A 21150-nucleotide genomic window follows, 5' to 3' on the forward strand; every position below is an offset into this window, starting at 1 on the left:
TTGGCATAAATCCATTCTGTAGTTTTCAAAATATTAACAAAAATCCAAATGTGTATATATATATATATATAGGGACGTGAAGGCTTTGCAAACCCTCTCAATCTCGTGCTGAGATCTGATTGGCTGCCTGCACTTCAAACCAGGCAGCCATCAAAAAAAGGGGAGGGGCAGGGTTTGAATACCCTGACCCCCAGGTCCTCTTGAGGGGGACCCACAGAGCCAAAAACGCATTTTTATTTATTTATTTTTTCCAGCTAGAGCCGCGTTGGATCCGCTGCTTCCGCCGAAAATTTAAAAGAAAAAAAGCATGGAGTCTTTTACTTTTTTAGTAATCTGCCCCTGGGTGGGCCAGGTCCTGGGGGCTTGTTCAAAATAAAGGTGGCGGGGTGCTCGGGCCTCGCCCTCCTAGGGCTTATAGATGCTCCAGGGACCACCACCTCCCTGGGGCTTACGTTGATTTAATGTGGGGAACCTTCATACAATAAATAAATAGTGGGGGAGCTCCTGGACCCCATGTGCCCTGGGGACCACCTCCTTCTTTGGGGTTTTTAAATTTGTAATCTGGGACTTCAGGGACTCCACAGGGCCCACCATCTCCTCTGGGTTAACTTCAACAAGAAAGGAGGGAGGCAGCACGGCCCCCCTCCTGGAGCCATAGATTGCCCTGGGGACCACCACCCACCAGGGCCGGCGTCTGCTATGTCCCAGGGTGCCCACCCCCTGGAAATAGTTGTTTGCTGTGTCTTGGCAGGAACATTACCGCTGCCATCAAGCCACAGCAAATGCTCTGCTTCCAGCAAGCAAGAGCATTGAAAATGCTCTTGCTTGCCAGAAGCAGAGCACAATTGCTTTCAGACATAGGGAGCTGCCTTTCCAGGAGCTCCCTATGTCTGAAAGCAATGCCGGCTCCTGCAGGAGGCACGGAGCCGGCAAGGACTGCAGGAGCCTTCAGGCTCTCCCCACAGTTCCCAATGAAAGTCCCTGGGTGGGACCAGGTCACCCAGAATGGAGGCAGGGCCTCAAAGGATTAGGGCTCCGGGGTCACATTTGCCCAGGGAGGGGGCCATGCAGCCCCCCTGCCCATCTCTAAATGGCCAGGCCCTGGGTGCAGCCCCCCTGCCCATCTCTAAATGGCCAGGCCTGGGGCATGGAGTCCCTCAGGCTTAAATTGGCCCAGCGCTGTAGTGCTGCGCAGCCCCCCTCCCCTATTAGTATTTTATTATTTTCTTTTTTAAGTTGGGCCCCGGGCGATGGGTTACCTGGGCCGAAATCGGCCCAGGGAGAGTGCTACGTGGCCCTCCTCCCCAAAATTTAAGAAAAAGGACTGACCCTAGTGGATGGGGCTCCCGAGGCCAAAATCAGCCTGGCGGGTGTACAGACCCCCTCCCCCATTCCAAAAAGGCTTGGGGTGGGGGCCCCCTCCCCTAAAAAAACAAAAGCATAAAAAAGCAGCCAGCCCGTGGAAGTTGCTGGAGGCCTGCCCCTCTTTCACCACCACTCTGAAAACTTGCCTCTTGGCAGACTACTAGTTGGGGCATGAAGTCCCCTGGCTCCTAAAGGCCATGGGGACAAACCCTCGTTTTACCTCCAGTAAGTCCCATACAGCGGGATTGCTGAGAGGTCTTCGAAGGCCACACCCCTTTTCTCCGCCCCTCTGCAAATGCGCGTCCTGGCATACTACTGGTTAGGGGAGGAAGTCCCCTTGCCTGCTGAGAGTCCTTGAGGGCCAAGCAGCCCTGCTGCTACCTCCAGTAAGTCCCATACAGCGGGATTCCTGAGAGCTGATCAGAGGTCACACCCCTTTTCTCCACCACTCTGCCCACGAGAGTGCTAGTTAAAAAAAATAAAAAAACATAGAAATTCACTTTAGAAAACCAAAGGTTACAGGGATTTATAGTTAGGAGAAAGAATTTTAAAAATCTTAGAAATTCAGTTAATAAAAACCAAAGGTTACAGGGACGTTATAGTTAGGCTCAGATTTCACTCGTACAAAACCATAGAAATTCAATAGTTATAGTATCCTGAGCGGACTATAACTTACACCCCTGCAATGCACTGCCTATGACCTCACATATTATATCACTCATGACATGGTCAGTGACATCACTGATGTCTTCACTGATTACATCATCCACAGAAACGCTTACATACCCACTCACGCCCCATGTAACCTCTCGTACGCCCACTCAGACAACCAGTCGCATACCAATTCACACACACACACTCACTCATGGAGCCATTCACACTACTCACTCACCCAAAGAGCAGCTCATACAGCCACACACTCACTGATACATCTACTACACACCCACCTTATTCCCCTATACAGCCTCTCACACACTCACTCACCCATACAGCCTTCTCAACACAGCCACTCACTCACCCATTCAACCAATCACACATACCTGCATAACCAATTGCATACCCATTCACACATTCCTACAAGTACTCAGGTACCCACACAGCAACTCTCACTTATACACCCATACACCCACTTATATAGCCACTCCGATACTCACTCACATATATGTATGTATCACTCCGTAGTACACCTAGTATACTAATTACACTTTTGTAGTAGCTTAGTATATATGTTTAACACTAATAAATTCCTGGAAAACTCCCACTGGATTATGTCATCATTGATGTCATTTGAGATGTCATCAGTGATATCACTGACCATGTCTTGAGTGATGTAATATGTTAGGTTATAAGCAGATGCAGTGCGGTGTGGTAAGTTATAGTTAGCTCAGGTAACTATAACTGAACCAGCTGGTGGGGCTGGGTGCCAGCAGTTGCCCTCTGTGTTCTTGCGATGATCGCTGCTTGGGCCCCAATTATTCATCCTTCTCCCACTCAGTTGGAGATGGCCGGGCCATGTTTGGGCCACTGGTGCATGGTGCTGCACGGGCTCCCTTACATCTCACCGTTCCTGACTCAAGTCAGCCATTAAAACATTGGAGCAGGCACTGCAGCCAAGTCTACAGATATACGCACAAATTATAGGATAACCAAGAGGTAGCAGCAAGAGAGTGCAAATTCCTAGATTGATACGCAGTAGCCAAAGCATATGGGGAGACCTGGAGAAAGGGAAACCTGCGGTGACACTTAGTGGTAACTCTGATCTTGAGGCCTCTAACTTCCGTGAGGGTCTCAGTGCGGTGGCTGGATGGATGACGGCGAATTGCCTGCAACTCAATGCGAATAAAACCGAGGTATTGATTGTGGGTAAACAGAGCAACCTCTGGGATGACAGGTGGTGGCCAGATGACCACGGCCCTACCCCTAGTCCGGCCGTTGAGGTGAAAAATCTGGGTGTTCGGCAGGACTCGATGCTCAGTTTCTCTTGCCATACTAAAAAAGTTGCTGCGACTTGTTTTGGCACTTTACGTGGGCTTAGGCCGGTGTTAAAATTCTTTGATGCTCCGACTTGCCAATTGATTATTCAGGCAGTTATACTGTCTAGGCTCAACTATGCGAGCTCTTTGCTGCTTGGTGCTAATCAGGCCGAAATTCTGAGGTTGCAGCGTGTTCAGAACGCTGCAGCTAGGGCCTTAGTTGGCCTTCCCAGATTTTGTTCTGCTAGAAGCACTATTGCCAAGCTCCATTGGCTGCCTGTGCCTCAGAGGATAGAATTTAAGATCTTATGCCTCTCTTTTAAGATTTTAAAACTTGCTTCTCCTCCGATTCTGGAGCACCATATACTCCCTCCCGTCCGCTGAGATCCTGCGGACAAAACTTAGCCATAGTCCCTCGATTTCTGCGAAGCAGGTCTGGTGGCCGCTCTTTTAGAGTGCTTGCCCCCAAATTGTGGAACTCCCTTCCTGCTCCTATTCGTTCCATTGATGACCTCTTGTTATTTAGGAAGGCTGTAAAAACTTTTATCTTCCCAGATAGCTGTTAATTTTTCCCCTTCTTATCATCTCTTCCTTTCTGTTAGTGTTGTGTTTCCTTCCAGGCGCAGCGCCGGGACGCCCCTTAAAAATGAAGTTAACATAACATTAACATGAACCATGCTTAAGAAAGAGCAGGCTGCGAACTCAGTGGTGAAGATTCAAGGCTCGCAGAGCCAACTATGTTGGGCAGATGACTGCATTGTAGTGGGTTTTTACTGCATACTTTCGAGATTTGTACTGTGCGACAGTCCGACCTGCCCATCCAATCTTATTTGGAGGATGCTACACTGGACTGGCTTGGAGATTCCCACCACTTGTTCCACTGGCAGCCCTTCACGCTCGATGAGGTAATTGAAGTACTGAGGGGGCTTCCAATGGGCAAAGCTCAAGGTTCAGATGGCCTACCAACTGAATTGTATAAAAGATTGTGAGGAACTAACCCCACATCTTTAGCAATGTTTATAGAGGCGCAGCAGCTTTGAGATCTGCCCACTACTATGCTTGAAGCTGTGAGAAGTGTTGTTGAAACCTGAGATACCAGCCCACAGGTGTGATTGATATCTCCCTCTCTCCCTTTTGAATTGTGATGTCAAAGTTTGTGCAAAATTGATTGCAGATAGATTTGTTAATAATTCCAGACCTGGTGCAGCCTGAATAGTCAGGCTTCATACCTGGGTGCTCAATGGGGCAGTTTGTGCATGCTATTCGCCATCCTAAATGGACGTGGACCAGGACCTCAATATTGCCGCTGTATTTTTAGATGCCTCTAAGACGTTCGACTTAGCAATATCTTTTTAATTTCTTTGCTCAGATGAGGCTGGCAAGGCAATTTATAGATCAAATTTGTCTGCTTTAAATATACCCCGTAGCTAAAGTACGCATTAATGGCACCCTCTTTGAAACTTTCAAGGTCTCCCATGGTGCAAGGCAACAGGCATGCCCACTCTCCACCATACTTTTCGCACAAGCTATGGAACCCCCTGGCGGCTAAACTCTTGACAGCACTACTCAGTTTGCACTGCGATACACTAAGCACCCCATTCTCATCTCGCTATTTGCAGATGATATGACCCTGTATATCTGCAACCCGAATCGCTGTCTTGATGCGATTATGAGGGAGGATCTCAATTTTGGGAACCTGTCTAGGTTGTTCATTAACTAGATTAAGTCACAGATATTCCCACTCATTGCTAGTGTAGTGCATTTCACACAAGCGTTCCCCCTGAAGTGGTGTATGAGCTCCTTCAGCTACCTGGGCATGGGGATACACAGAGTGAGAGACGTGGTTATGAGGGAAAACTATGGTGTAACTATTACTAATATACAAGAACGGATAAACCGCTGGATCTCCCTCCCTCTGTCTTTGGCTGGCTGTATCAGTCTTATACAAATGGTATAGTGATTCTCCCAAAACCTTTATATGTATTTATCAATATTCTGCTGCCTCTGACTAAGGTTTTCTTTAGCTCTCTTTAAAACCCAATTGGTGAGATTGACATGGGCGGGCGCGGAACCTCGATTCAGCTGGTGGACTATTGCTCTCCCCTTCTACTGCGAGGGGGGTTTGAAGCCCCCAATTTTGAGTTGTACTATCTGTGTGCCCAAGCGCATTTTGGTTTTTATTGGCATACACCAGCACAACACCTTCCATACTTAGCGGTTGAAACAGTTTGTATGGCTCCCACATCATTGTCCTCTTTTATTGGGTGACGACCCTCCCAGCGCATCTGAGATGTCTCTACTGCTGAATGCACGATCCGAGCCTGGGGCAGGCTGTGTCGGGCGGGAGTTGGATGTCTACTCTCCTGTCCGTCCCCTAAAGCACTACCCCTTACTCCAACTCACTCAAAGACCCTTCACAATGACACAGCTGTACAACAGAGGTCTGGTGACGTGGGGGAACATTCATAGAGAGGTGCGTTTCCTTAAGCCAGAGGAATGCAAGGGGGATCAGTCCTGCACGCTGCTGGAACTATTCATGTATTGCAGATTATGCAGCAGTGGTGGTGAGTCACTTCCGGAATTCACAGGGGAACCAGCTCCGCTTCGAGTGCCATCAACCTTGCTGGAGGCCTCCTCTACCACACAGCTGAACACTAAACTATATAGCGCCACCCAAGAAGAGATGCTTCTACAGATGCATCAGGCACGAGTAGGGTGGGGGTCAGAGCCAGGTCAAAGCCTCTCAGGTGAACAATGGGAATTCAGTCGCATGCAAATGGGGTTGATCTCTTCAAGTAGTAGACTCATTATTCATTATAAATATCTGCACAGAGCTTATTACACCCCTGCTACATTGTATAGACTTGGCCTTAGGAAAGATCCAAATTGTGCCTGCCGTGGTGCCCCAGACTCTGGGTTTCTGCTTCTGGCTTAGTGGTGCCCAGAGATTTAACAGTACTGGACAAAGGTCATGTCGGCTTTGTCTACCATAGTGGAATGAGAGGTATAGATGGTTGCGGGCACCATGCTGCTTGGGTGGAAAAAGCATTAAGGCACTGCATAGAAAATTCTTTGCACTCTGCCTTCTTCTGGCCAAGAAACTGGTGGTGTGCTTTGTCAGAAGAGACCTGGCTCCCAAATTTAAACAATGGCTATCAGTTCTAATCTATGGCAAGGAACAGTTGGAACTGCACACTGATCTCATGCCCATGACATCTTGACCCAGGTACACATGGCTCCCCATTATGGCATATATACTGATGCAAGCGGAAAACACCGTGGCCTCGTCATTACCAAATGACGGTGATAGCACTCGAGTTGCAGCTATCTGTTGGGAGGATCTCCCAGTGTGCACTATTTATAAACCTACAATGCTGCCATTTTCTTCATATTTATGTATGAGTGCAATATTATGGGACATTGTTCTATATGGTTGCCATTGCAATTTGTCACGGTGTTGTTTAAATTGCTAATAAACTTTAAAAAAGATTTGTCTGTTATTTTGGCCTTATTACGTTTGCCGGACCAACCATCCTTATATAAATTGCCTGTTGTGATGCAGTTTATAAAAGGTTGCCATAGGTTTCCTCCCAAATCGTTTGAGATGCCACAGTGGTGCCTTAACTTGGTCTTGATTTTTCTCATGTGTACTCGCATTGAGCAGATGAACAGCTGCACATTGCGTCTTCCTCAACGTGATCATTTCAGCTTGTTGCGCGAGTGAATTCCAGACTCAATGGGTACAGCCACCGTACATTAACTTTTTTCAGGAGAGACTAGTGCTGAGGACTCAGACGGCCTTCTTGCCAAAAATGAGGACTCCATTCCACGTTGGGAAATCCATCATTCTCCAAGCATTCTTTGCCCACCTCAATTCTATAAAGGTGAGGTTTTATTGGTTGAACCCCAAAAGAACTTTAGCTTTTACATCAATCGCGGAGAGGTTCCATTGGTTAGTCCCCAAAAGTGATTTAAGCTTTTACATCGATCTCTACAAATGAGATTTTTGTGGGGTTCTCTGGGCCAAAGAAAGGCAAAACTGTACAGCTAAGGATTAGGTAGAGGCGAACTCTCTTCTACATTAAGACCTGCTCTGCATTGGCCAAGAAGCAACCTCTGGAATGTCTAAACCCATTCCAAATGGTTTAAGGCCGTCCCTACTGCGTTACAAGGAAAAGGGTCCCAGTAAGTGCACTTCTGGATAAAACAGAAAATTCTTTATATTGTTCAATGCACAAATAAATTCCACAATTTCTAGGAGAGATTTTGTTTATTCACATCCTCATCTATGTATATGTATGCACAAACATATTCAATGTATATAGACAAACAATATGTCCAAAGAATGGAGGGGGAAGAGGTGGATTGGGAAAGTGGTTTGTGAGGATTGGGGTTGAGTGAATAGTTTCAAAGGTCAAATGTGGTCACAGAATGAATAGTTAACATCACATAGGCATGTTTTTTGAGCCACGTAGAAAACATTTGCAAACCTATCCCATATGCTAAAACACAGTAACAATAATCTGGTGTTCATGGGTAGGTGTAGATATAAAAGTCGACGTCTCGACCCCCGAATGGCTTAGGTTGATTTCCACCTTACTGTGGGGTCTTCTTCAGGACTAGAGCGTGAAGTGGGGTGGGTAGGGGCACCTAGGGTTAATGAGAAAATAAAATAAACTAGCGAAAATACACCTATTTATTGTCAGAGAGCTACAACCTGAAAATCAAGGTGTATACATGAGTTGCATTAGAGTGAAAAATTCCCAAACACATCAAAGCCACATGCAGGAGCCTAAGGGCCCAACCTTCCTGTGGTGACTCAGCCCCACACTCATTGCGGCTTTCTGGTAATTATACTATCCATTTATGCCTCTTCATAAATAGGTGTATTTTCACTTGTTTATTTTATTTTCTCATTAACCCTAGATGCCCCTACCCACCCCACTCTAGTCCTGAAGAAGACCCCCATAGTAAGGTGGAACTCAACCTACGCCGTTTGGGGGTCTAAACGTCGACTTTTATATCTACACCTACCCATGAACACCAGATTGTTACTGTGTTTTAGCATGTGGGATAGCAAATGTTTTCTTTGGGCACATAGTTTGTCTATATTCATTGAATACATTTGTGCATAAATGTATGTAGATGAGGATGTGAATAAACAAAATTTTTCATAGAAATTGTGGAATTTATTTTTGCATTGAACAGTATAAAGAATTTTCTGTTTTATCCAGAAGTGCACTTACTGGGACCATTTTCCTTATAACATTGAATATCCAGGTCCCAGTACCGTTGGGTCTACCCTTCTATGTAACGTCCCTACTGTGTTGGCATGTGGAATTCCTGTCCTTGACGTTCGTCAGTTTGCAACATGGGCATCAGTGCATACGTTCACAAAGCAGTACTGCCTTGACAACCAAAATCTGATGGAAAGGGAATTTTGCCCATTCGGATCTGCAAGCGTATCTTGTCTGAGCTCACACCACAGACCCTTCGACTTCAGAAGGTAATTCTATCTGACTGCAGATTCCTCACTGCCCTCGCACCTCCCCCGTTTTGTGGAGTGGGCTGTTTTTACCATGTAAAAACGTCCGAAATCCGAGATCTGCACACTGGTACTGACAATTGTTTTGTGTTCTGAATCTGGTGGTGCGGAAATTGTCAATCAAGAAACGGACGTCGGCACACCGGGTCATGGCATAAATGCGCCTCTGCTCCATCAATTCTGGACAGAACGAAACCTACACAGAGCTGCACGGCACCACCCATGTGCGCTTGGGAGCACTGCTATAAAAAGTTTCTGAGTCCAGTCTGCCGCCTGGTAAATATTCTAAATGTGAAGAATCTGCAGTTAGAGTTTCCACCAGAAGGAGCTTTACCAAAGGTAATTAACTTTATCTTTATGATTATTTTTTTATTATTAATGTAGTGACGAATTTACAATTCAGTGAAGAGGAACCATTTTATGAAGTGACTGTATTGTATTAAATTGTATTGATTTAAAAGAATGTGTTTTGATGAAATCTTACATAGTATGTTTTGATTATTTACCACATACACTAGCAGTGAGCATCCCACAAAATATATATAGTGTTTAAAAATGTGAGCTGGGGGGGGCGTGGCCGGGCAAGATGGCTGAGCAGACGTGAACTGTCTTGGCTCCCGGTTCGCGCACTGCTCCTGTGGCAATTTAAGGCTGACCTGGCGACCCACGGACCTTCGAGTGGGTTGCCGTTGTGGCAGAGGATGCCCTGACCACAAGGGTGTCCATTACTCTCACTGGTTCGGCGGAGAACACCTAATTTGATTTCGCTGCTCTACCGAGCTCGCCGGCGGCCCGCTCAAAGATGGTGGGCGAGACGCGGCAGCGATGAGCCCTTACCGGATTCTTCACGGCCTCATCGGAGACTGCAATCTACTCGCCAGCAGAGGACACTGTCGGCTGGAGACCCGTGGTGAGAGCCCTACGAGGGTTTGGATTCTTGCGCGCCACGGCTATAGGTCAAATGTGCCTGGTCCTAACATGGCGGCCGGTTCGCATTAAATGGTGGCATTAACAGCTTTTTGTGGGCGGCTTTATTGATCTACCCGCCATCGGCTCCATTGATCTACCCGCCATCGACTCCAGCACTGCGGGTGAGTCTTGTTGCGGTTTGGGCGACGGTCACGGGGAGGAGACGGCGCACATTACCCTGCCTTTCTGTTCTGATTCTGGCAGCTATTTTCCTCAAGCACCGTGCCCCTCGAGTCCTCCATTCTGCCGCTGCATTGTCACTGCTTTCCTAATGGCTGCTGTCTCTTTCTGCATCGTCCTCGGCGGCACCCTTTCTCCTTGCCACGGTTTGGATGCTTCTGCATGGTAGTATCCTACACTAACGCCCCCTGTCTACAGTCTCAGTCCTCCAGGCGACGCTACTTTTGTCTCTCAATGGAGGGCCCTCTGGAATTTCGCCACATGGTCACTGGGCCTTTGTAACCCGAGCACATCAAGGACCTGCGGCCTGTACCCGGCATTGCCCCAAGGCCTCCACTGTAGGGTCATGTCTGCACTTCCGAGTCACCAACCACTTGACTTTTTAATTTTCCTGAAATAAAGGGGGCACTCTCACCCTGGCCGGGCCCTGAGTTCCGCTTTGCCAACGAGATGTTGCGAGGTGGGCGGGCCTACGCTGAAAACTAAACTACTGGGCCCCACCTCAAGCTATTACAACAGCAGTCACGGACGAAGTCCTCACGCATTTTCTGACATCATCGCCCTCTTGGAGGGTGCCGCCCTATGCCGCTGAAGAAAACGAGGACCAAGGCTCCCGTCAAGGTCTCAGACTTCTTCTCCTCTAAAGAAAAGCGAGTGTCGTTGAGGGGTGACTCGGAAGTGGCAACAATGGCTCTCACGAAAGCAGAACTTCTGAGCATGTTTTAAGTTTTTAAAACGGACCTCCGTAAGGACATTGGTCAAGACATCAAGTCCTACATCGACCAGTTGCGGTTAGATCTGTCAGAGCGTCTTTCTACCTTGCAACAAGATGTTGACTCCATGGGTACGAGAGTTCTTGACCTTGAAATGCATCAACAGGAGCAGGAGCACCGTTCGGCTGAACTCCAGGAAGATGTCCAAACGCTCAAAGACCAACTTCTCCAGGCACACTTTAAAGCGGAGGACCTCGAAAATAGATCTCGGAGGGAGAACCTACGCATTCGGGATCTGGAAGAAGGTGCAGAGGGGCCTGACCTGGAGGCCTTTTTGATACGCCTCTTCTCAGAGATTGTTGCCCCCCCCCCAGTCGCTTAAGATAAAGTTGGACAGAACCCATTGTGTGGGGTCCCTGCCGCAAGGAGAGAGGAAGCGGCCACGGGATATCCTGGCAAAATTCCATTCCTACAAGACCAAAGAGGCAGTTCTACAGGCGGCGAGGGCTAAAGACTCCATCACCTTCCAGAACTTCTCCTGTTGCATCTATCAGGATGTCGCTCTTGCAACGCTAGCTCGGAGGCAATCGCTCAGACCTGTTACCACTAAACTATGCGAAGATAAAATCAGATATAGATGGACTTACCCCTTTGGGCTCAGCTTTGACTTTCAGAACAAGCGCCGCCACATCGCCTACCTTCAGGAAGGACTGGACCTGCTCGGCATCTCCGCACCTACAGAGTCGCCAATATCAGATAACCGTGGAGGGTCTGCTACGGGAGGCCCCTCCCCTTCCGCTTGGTCGCGACGCTGACTTTGTATTAATGTCTCTGTGAGGGGGCTTTCCCACTGCTTCACAATGCCCCCCGCTGTTGATACCCCTGCCTGCGGACCTGAGGTAGGGGCCAGCATCTACCGGGTGAGCAGAGAGAGTCGCACACTGAGCCCCACTGCATCCCCTGCCTCTGTGACTAAGGTATCTCCTCATCTGAAGATGAACCTTTGGCCTGCACAGGCCCTTCTCTGTATGATGTAGGCTGCCTTTGTTGGTTCTTGTCTTTTCAGGTCTGCATGTTGTACTCTTACTTATCTGACTTGCCAGTTATGACCGAGACTCATGTTACCTGTCTTGCTCCTTGATATGTTTGCCTCCTGGATGTCCCTTTTTGTATACGGTTGTGTTCGCCCTCTCATTCCTCTTACACTTTCTATGGCCTTACATGTCGCCATACTTCACTACTGTTTTGATTGCCCGTGGGAGCGGGCGTGGACCGGGTCTTCTGACCCGAAGCCCTCCATGATCTCACAGGGGTCCCATTGATCCCGCGACAAGATAGAGAGTTTAGTATGTTTCTTTTGCTTTTCCTTGTTCTTGCTTTTTTAGGGGGTTTTGGGTGGGTTGGGGCGATGGTGGTGGCGGCTTTTTACCTTATTTTTATTTGAGAGCTGTGATGTTTTAAGAAGTTGCTCTGAGCTGTCTGTAGCCCTACAGAACTGTTTGGGGGTATCCTGGGGAGGGGCTGTGAGGGGTCACAGTGAGCACGAGGAGATAGTTGTCTTTTTCCTGCTGCTATGATGCCGATCACCATCGCAACTTGTAACGTCAAGGGCCTTAACTCTCCGCAGAAGCGTCTCAAAGTCTGGAAATACATTTTAGATCATCATTTAGATGTAGTGGCACTGCAGGAGACTCACTTAGCTAGATCTGATGACTCTCGTCTTAAGCACAAACTCTTCCCACTAATTTATAGATCCTCGGCACACACGAAACACCGATGGGTGGCCATATTGTTCCGCGCTGCTATCCAATTCCAACCCTTGGGGGTTCTAAGCGATAAAGATGGACGTTGGATCATGATCAAGGGCCGCTTAAGGGGGTGAATTTGCACTTTTGCAGCCCTATATGCCCCCAATGCAGGCCAGACGACTTCCCTACACACATTTTTGGGGAGACTCACAGACTTTGCAGAAGGCCAACTGATTCTGAGGGGCGATTTCAATTTAATCTGGCTGAAAGAGCTCGACAGCAATCATTTTCAACTTACAGACACGGGCTCCTTTTCGGTGGAAACACAACAGCAAATTCGAGATCTAGGCCTTTTGGACACGTGGCGCACGTTTTACCCACAGACACGTGACTATACGTTTTTTCCCATGTGCACCGCACCTATTCCCATCTAGACTACATCTTCATTAGCCAGTCACTACAGGATGATTTGCAAGAAGCTAAGATCTTCCCTCTCTCGGTTTCTGACCATAGCTTGTACTCTGTATGTCTTCAATGGCCGGCCACGCCCAAATGGTACTTTCCTCCCTCCCTCGTTCGTGATAAGGAATCTTATACCAAACTACGAACTGTCATCACTGAATTTTTTTAAGTTAATCGCTCAGAAGACACATCTGAATACATGACCTGGGACACTTTAAAGGCTGTTCTCAGGGGAGAATGTATCACCCTTAATGCTGCCCTGAACATACAGCGTACTCGAGAGCGGGAATTCCTGGAAACTGAATTATCTACTCTCGAGCATCTCCATAAAGTCAACCCCACGAGGCAAACACAAGGTCAACTCACAGCTATTAGAGGTAAACTGAGGGACATTTATGCTAATAGGGCGGAACTCACTCTTAAACTGCGCCACCTCTCCTACACCCAGGGTAACAAAGTGGGTAGACACCTAGCCCAACAACTAAGGGACAAGCGAGAGAAAGAGTACATTGCTGGCATATTGGACCCGTTGGGGGAGGTAGTACATAAAGATGAAGATAAGGCTGCCATTTTTGGATCTTTCTATCAAGACCTTTACACAGGGGACTCTTTAGATGAGAAAGCTCAGCAAGAATACCTCCAGTCGATGTCTCTGTCACAAGTCTCCGATGCGTGGAATGACCTACTCACTGCCCCATCACCGTAGATGACGTTACCTCCGCCATCAAAGCCTTGAAATCTCATAAAGCCCCTGGGCCTGATGGCTTCAGGGCTCTTTTTTATAAGACTTTTGCCCCCGAACGTTTTCCCTATCTCGTCACCCTTTTTAACAAGATGGCAGACGAGGGTGTGACCTCTAGTACGATGTCTGAAGCCGTGATCTCAGTCATCCCCAAGCCAGGGAAAGATCCCCAATGCTGCGCCTCTTATAGGCCTATAGCCCTGTTAAACCTAGATGCGAAGCCCTACTCTTCAATCATTGCCAAGCGTCTAAATGATCTCATGCCCACACTTATCCACCCTGACCAGTCAGGGTTAATTAAAGGTCGCCAGACAACACCTGCAGAATCATACATCTCATAGAAAAGGATAACAAGCACCAAATTCCAGCGGTTTTAGTAGGTCTGGACGCCGAGAAGGCCTTTGATAGGGTCGACTGGGCTTTCCTCTTTTGCACACTCACAGCGTTTGGCTTTACACCCAAATTTCTTAACATGATTAGAGCTAATTATCGTCTTCCTTGCTCCAGGGTGGTCGTCAATGCCTTCGCCTACCTTTCCACACTCAAGAGAGACCCCACAGGGTTGTCCCCTCTCCCCCTTACTTTTTGCTCTAAGCATCGAACCTCTGGCAATAGCTATCAGGAATAGTCCAGTTATCCGGGGTATTTAGTTCTTGGGGGAATCCCATAAAATATCTCTCTTCGCGGACGATGTACTCTTGTCCTTCTCGGAGCCGGAAACTTTCCTTCCGGGGCTGCAGTCGGAACTCGAACGCTATGAGCTGGTCTCTGGGTTTAAAATTAATACTAGTAAATCATTTATACTGAGTCTTACCCTCTCAACGGAGGCCGCCCTTGGACTCAGATCCCTCACATCTCTGGCCCGGGCCTCTACAGCTATTCAATATTTGAGGGTTCAATTGACATCGGGTATCCGCGGGCTTTATGCTGCTAATTTCCCTTCGCTTCTTGCACGCTTCCAAGCGGACCTAGCAAAGTGGAAGCCACTCTTCTTATCATGGCTAGGTCGCATTCATGCTGTAAAAAGGATCCTCCTGCCCAAGCTTCTGTATCTTTTTCAAGCCTTACCTATTGAGCTGGAGCGCGATTTTTTTCGGAGAATGAAGACCATGATCTTGCGCTTTATTTGGCAGGGTGACCGAGCTCGCTTCTCTTACTCTTTGCTTCGTCGCTCCCGCGCTGAAGGGGGGGTTGGTTTACCAGACATCCATTTATACTACAAGGAGGCCTAACTGAGGGTTTTAGTCGAATATCCCAACGAGACTCCGAGAAACACTGGCTACATATGGACCGTAGTGTGACGGGTCAGACTATTTGGGATCTGGTTTGGCGTCCTCGTAAGGACAGACCTCCGAACACCTATATCAGAAACCCTACACGGACCACTCTTACAGTCTGGGACACAATATCGGGCATAGGTGGACCTCTTTCCCGTCACCGTTTACCCCAATTCACCACAATCCAGCATTCCCCCCGGCCCAGCACGAGGGGGCTCTTGAAGCGTGGAAGGGAGGTTGTCTCGCTCTAACACACTTATTTCACAACTTAGAACCCCTCACTTTCAATGACTGCAAAAGAGCATTTGATTTAGACAATTCAGAAAGGTACCACTATACGCAACTGATGCATTGGGCTGACACACCTCAGAATAGAGAGGCTGCTACTCCGCCTCTCACTAAATTTGAAGCCTTCCTTTCCAAAACTTCTGCTATGAAAGGGGTGATTTCCTTCATCTATAGTTTCCTGCTTAAGACTGCGCTCTCCCCGCACCCTAGGTGGACACACCTCTGGTCTGACATCTCCCGCTTTAATCATTCCACTGACCTCAGGGAAGCCCATCTCAAGACCATGATGGATTGGTACTTGCACCCTTTCAATCTCCGACAGATCTTCCCCACTTCTTCGGTCAGATGCTGGAGGGGATGCGGGCTGCTGGCTGTCTATCGACATATTTGGTGGGACTGCCCAACTATTCGCCCTTTCTGGGAAGAAATTCTAGCTCACATGAAAGACATGCTAGGCTACTCCACCCCCAACTCTATTGCGGGGATCCTTTTGGGGCTTTGTGACCCCTCTCTTGAACACCGGACCCGAGCTGACAAAATGATTGTGGCTTCGCATTGGCGCATCTAAGATTACCCTGGTGGCTGCATGGAAGAGGAGGGAGGCTCCGGCGATCTCTCTTTGGCGTTCTCGTCTCTGGAGGTTACTTAGCCTGGAACCTATGGCTGACATCTTTAAAGACGACTATAAGAATTTTGAATTCAAATGGGGCCCCCTGGTTTTCTTCCTCTCTCGGGGTCTCCCCTCTGCAGTTTGCCACCCTTCCATCAGAGCTCTCCATCTTTTTCAATTTTTATTACTGTACTAAAATTATCCAGTCTTCTGGTTGTCTGTTGCCGCCACCACGGGTAGGGTGGGGACAGGGTCAAGGGGGGTTGGGTTGTTAATGTATTGTCATATAATTGTGTGTCCCATGTTGGAGCACGCGTTATTGCACTGGATTGCATTCCCCTATAGCACTCCGGAGGTACACTCTGGAGAAGGTACTGTCATGGTCCCAAGATAAGTTTGAAGCTGATCTGCTTGACTGCTTAGCAATATTGCATGATGGTTATATTTTTCTCTTGTTCAGGAATATGGAAACGCTCTGACTGTTTAGCAGCTGTAACTTTTATTTGGCCGCCTGAGTATGCAACGGAGCTGATTTCGACTGATTGACGCACTCAGCTTCTTCACTAACTTTCTTAGAGCCCTATGTTCCCCTGCGTGGGATCCCGTAACGATACAATTGTTTTTTTTGTTTGTGGAATGTATACAACAAAATTCCTAATAAAATTATCTTTGACAAAAATGTGAGCTGGACAGGTTGGTGGCATAAAAAGTGGAAGCAGCGCAGGGCCCTAAATATATTAACACTCCCTTGACATAGGGTAACAACAAATGAAAGGTGATGGCTGTGTGGCGATGCATGCCACAGCCAGTGCCTAAATCAAAAGTTGGGAAACAACCTATATCATGAGGCCAATCCTAGATGGTGGGATCATGGACCGCATACATTCTACTACAGGAATAAGCTGCTAACTTCAGTTGCAGGTAACTAACATTTTCTATATTCTACGTTTCCATTTAGGCTAGTATTGCAAAATAGCATACATACTGTGTAAATTAGAGCTAGGTCTCTGTTATATGTTTGAAATATTTGAGGTGGAAAGAACCTAGGCAACCTATGTCACCATTCAACTGTCACTAAATCTGCCTTCTAGATATTACTGCAAAGAAGGGATGTCCTGTAATGATGATATAATAATATTGTAAAGACCTTTAATTGCAAGTTAAGACTACTCCTTGATTAAACATTTACAGAAGTGAAGGTATGTTTAAAACCTACTAAACTGCATTGGATACTATTGTGTTTAGTGCTTACAGGCTTTGTTTTTTCTCTTTCCAAACAGCTTCTCTTTGTACCTCTACCGTCTGGTCGCTGTTGTAGTCCATCATGGAGACATGCATTCTGGGCATTTTGTGACGTACAGGCGGTCTCCACCATCTCCTAAGAGTTCTTCCCCTCATAGTAACCAATGGCTGTGGATATCTGATGACACTGTTCGAAAGGCTAGTTTGCAAGAAGTACTTTCATCTAATGCATATCTTCTGTTCTATGAGCGTGTTCGTACCAAAGTATGGCGCACAGGTCTTGAGGTGAAGTCAGAGTAATGAATCCCTACGGTAGCTTATGCAAAAGAAAATCGCCCAGCCAACTACAGTTAAATAAGAGCATGCACTATGCAAGGATAAAATACCGCTGCTGCAACTTTCCACTTTTTACCATTAGCTGCAGAAAGTAGCTGGTGAGACTGATCGAGAAAATAATGGAGTCAGCCAAGCAATTTTCTTTCCGGATGCATTAATTCTCATCCTAATACAAAACCTTTGCTTCTAAAACTGGAAGGAAAGCAAACATCCATGTTTTATGTCTCCTTTCTTTCAGTAGGTGTTTACGTTTGGAAAAAGTGAAGTCAGCTGCAGATTTGTTCACACCTCTGGTTGAAAATATGACTAACTCATAAACTAGTTTCATAGCTACTCCTGAAAAAGTAACCTGAAGTAAAGCTGCTATGTACAGGATCATAAACTGCAGTGTGATGTGTAAGGGGTACGTCAAGAAGACATTAAAAAAATTCCAGTGCCATTTTAAAACCAATTACTACAAGCCTAGACAAGTATGTATTTTGAAATTTGTATTTGTAATTCAGTTTTAAAAAGAGATGCAACGTGTTGACTTTCTTACTTCTCTTGTGTGTTGTAATACACGCATCTATGCCTGCTTGAAAAAACCAAATAGATCATGCACTTGACATAGCTGTTACTGGTTGTCCCAGAGCTTAGGTTCGCAGTCTACTTTAAATCCAGGCCCTTCCATAAATCAATAAAGACACACACATAGACAAGTACATACCAGATTTGGGTCTAACTGCTGAATTCTACTCATGACGTTTCGAGATCAGTTGATTTTACCACCACTGGAAGTTAAGCATGAAGATGTTTATTTTATTTTGTCTTGTTTGTGTTCCTTTGGTTTGCTGTATAATGCTTCAGAATGTGCCTTATTGAGCCAAAAGGGAACTTTGTCATACCCAAAGATTTAGTATTTCCAAGTTTGTAATGGCGCGAGAAAAAATGAGCAAAGGCTTTTAACTTGGGAACATCTTCAATGCATTTGTAGCTAAATGTTATACCTGTAAATACCAGCAAACTAAATTATATGTTTAGTGTTCTAGAAGCAACACAGTAGTAGGACGCTTTCCAGTTTAGACCATTGTGGAGTCTTCAGAAAAGCAATCCAGTTTGATGATGACTGCAACATCTGTTTGTTTTTCCCACAATATGATGGGTCAAAGGAAGCTTCCAAATGTCCTCTGAGGATAGGTATTCCCCTATCATTGAGGGCCTAATGCGTAGTCTGTTAGGTGGTGTACAGAGTTTTAATCCTCTCCTACACCTAATCTGCAGTGAATCCAACTTGGAATTTGGCAACCTGATTTAACAGTGAAGTTCATATTCTTAATCCTGCTATACATGGTCCATGTGGTGTTTTGCAGAATATTTCACAAGAGCTTTAAAAAAAAAACAGCCACAGATTGAAAGACTCAACTTGAAGTTGTCTAAATCTTGTAGCATATCAACACCTTTGAGTCACTGTCATTTTCTGTATCCCCACATTCACAATAATCTGTGTTTGGATGTAGTTATATAGCAACTAACAAATTAAGTACCACCATTTTGTGCTTGTAATTCTTAAAATGGGGTGCTAAATGGATGCATTAGTTTTTAGAATTGTTGAAACTGAATGGAGCACGCTTGTGATTTGAGTATTACAATTATTTGAAATGGAGTGGTGTGGAAACACCTTGTGGTTAGCCTGAAGGGTATGCGACTATAAACCTGGAAATACGTTTTTGCATTTCCAGAAATTTCAAAGCACTGGGTTGTTTGGGTTTCTTGGCTTAGTAAGCTTGAGTTCAATAAGTCATACAGATCACGACACACCTTCTACTTTGTACTCCTTCGCTGCTGTGCAGATCTGTAGGCACCTCTAGAATTATGTTTCCATGGAAGCCAACACAAATATTGCATTTGTGACCATACTCTCAAGTTATAGTTGTGGCAGGAAAATTTTAAATTGCTAATTTAACTGAAATCCTGATTATATAAATAACTGACAAATTAAGCATAATATAGCAAGTACATAAGTCCTCCAGCCAAACGTGTGGTTCCAAACAAGCTCTTGTAGATGTATGTGCTCTTCAAACAGTTAGCCACTATTAAGAAACTTGACATGCAAGGGAAAGGAATCACTTTTTATGAAAATTGGTCACCAAGTAAAAATTGATGGCATTTTAAGAACAATTCAGAACTGTTATGGGATGTTAGAAAAATGATGGTGTAGCGGTGTTTGCAGTAGTGGCTTATAGCAAACAAATGGATGGCCTGGATTTATGTATTGGACTCCTAGTTCTCTTTCGCTTAGTTGAAATGTTCTGTTTTGCAGCATAAAAAAGAAAAGCAAAGATGTCTTTTAATTTCTGTTGTGTGTGGCAACGAACATGGTACAAACTGTTAGCCAACTATCGGAGTCTGGATTTGTAGATGTATGAGAGGAGTTGTTGAAGACTATTTAAGTGGTGAGTGAAGTTTACATGACGAAGATGCTATCCAGAAAGTGATCTTGATCGACAGCAGAAGAGTCCAACGTTGAAGAGAGGACCAGATTTTCAGGAAAACATACCTTGTAAATTAGTTCTAAGTAGAACCAATGTATGTAAATTTCTAAAACCTATAGTAATGGGTTTAATTTAGATTCATTGTATGAAAAATTCTTAGGCAGATATCCTGAAAATTCTGGCATGAATCCAGCCACCTTGGACTGTTAAGACACTAGCTCTGAAGTGATATAGCGAGGTTCTTTGCATTACCTTTTTTCTAGTATGGTTAGAACCAAATATTCTGCAAAACAGTGACTTTCATTTGATTGTGCATTTATAGAACACCTCTGCTTTTTCTACTGTGACAAATATTTCTACCATAGTGACTATTCATTGGTTAAATTCTGCTGTGCAGATTACCTTTATTTATGCTAACGCCCTAAATGTAAAAAAAGACTAATGTGCTTGTATTTTTATAGTTGTACTTTGCAGGTGTCACAACAATGGACAGATTTGCAACCAATGGAAATGCAGCTGTATTAGCAAGTGGTGTGAGGTTTTAAATGTATATAGCTGTACAGACAAAAAGGACTTGTGGGCCCGTGCATTAGCAAGTCATTCAAATTAAATCATTATGTAACTTTATTAAAAGCTTTAAATGTGCATTCCTAATAAAAATTTAATTTACTACTTTTTAAGTGTTTTGCTTGTCATATAAATCAACATAAACATTAATGTTCAATATAGCAAATTTATAATAGTTGTGACATATGGCAACAGAAAAATTGACCAGTAACCAATTAATAAAGCAAACACAATACCTCAGATAGCTGAGGACAAACTATATGAAATGAAGATTTACAAAATATCAAACCCTATCTGAAGAAATTACTTATTAAAATTATTGGTACAGGATCCAGAGCATGACAAAATTCAGTGTACAAATCAGTAAAATTAACTTAAATGAGGTTAACGATTTCCTCTTTAACCCTTTTTTGTGGATGAATAGGAATGTAGAGATACACATCCATAAGCTCTTTGGATGGCAAGAACTTCCTTGCAACAAAATGATCTTCTGCATTATAGGATCTTCCTTCATAATCATGGTGGTGTGAATTATTCCATGCTTGGGGCAGTGACCACAGAACACTTAAACCGTACATTTAAATTCTAAATCTGGTGCAATATTCAGCGTAATGAATGCTATGTACCCCCTTCCAAAGCCTGGCCCTGGCCGAATTTTTCCT

General features: G+C 45.5%; 1 protein-coding gene across 1 annotated transcript in view; it reads left to right on the plus strand.

The window, feature by feature from the left end:
• Positions 1-20596, plus strand: part of USP30 (ubiquitin specific peptidase 30) — a 446442-nt gene extending 425846 nt beyond the window's left edge. Inside the window, exon 13 of the mRNA XM_086943095.1 lies at positions 17153-20596. Coding sequence (XP_086799221.1) covers positions 17153-17414 — 262 coding nt within the window. The 3' untranslated portion in view covers positions 17415-20596. The remainder of the gene's footprint in view (positions 1-17152) is intronic.
• The last annotated feature ends 554 nt before the right edge of the window (positions 20597-21150 follow it).

The sequence above is a fragment of the Lissotriton vulgaris genome, chromosome 11 (assembly GCF_964263255.1).
Source record: "Lissotriton vulgaris chromosome 11, aLisVul1.2, whole genome shotgun sequence".
NCBI lineage: Eukaryota > Metazoa > Chordata > Amphibia > Caudata > Salamandridae > Lissotriton > Lissotriton vulgaris.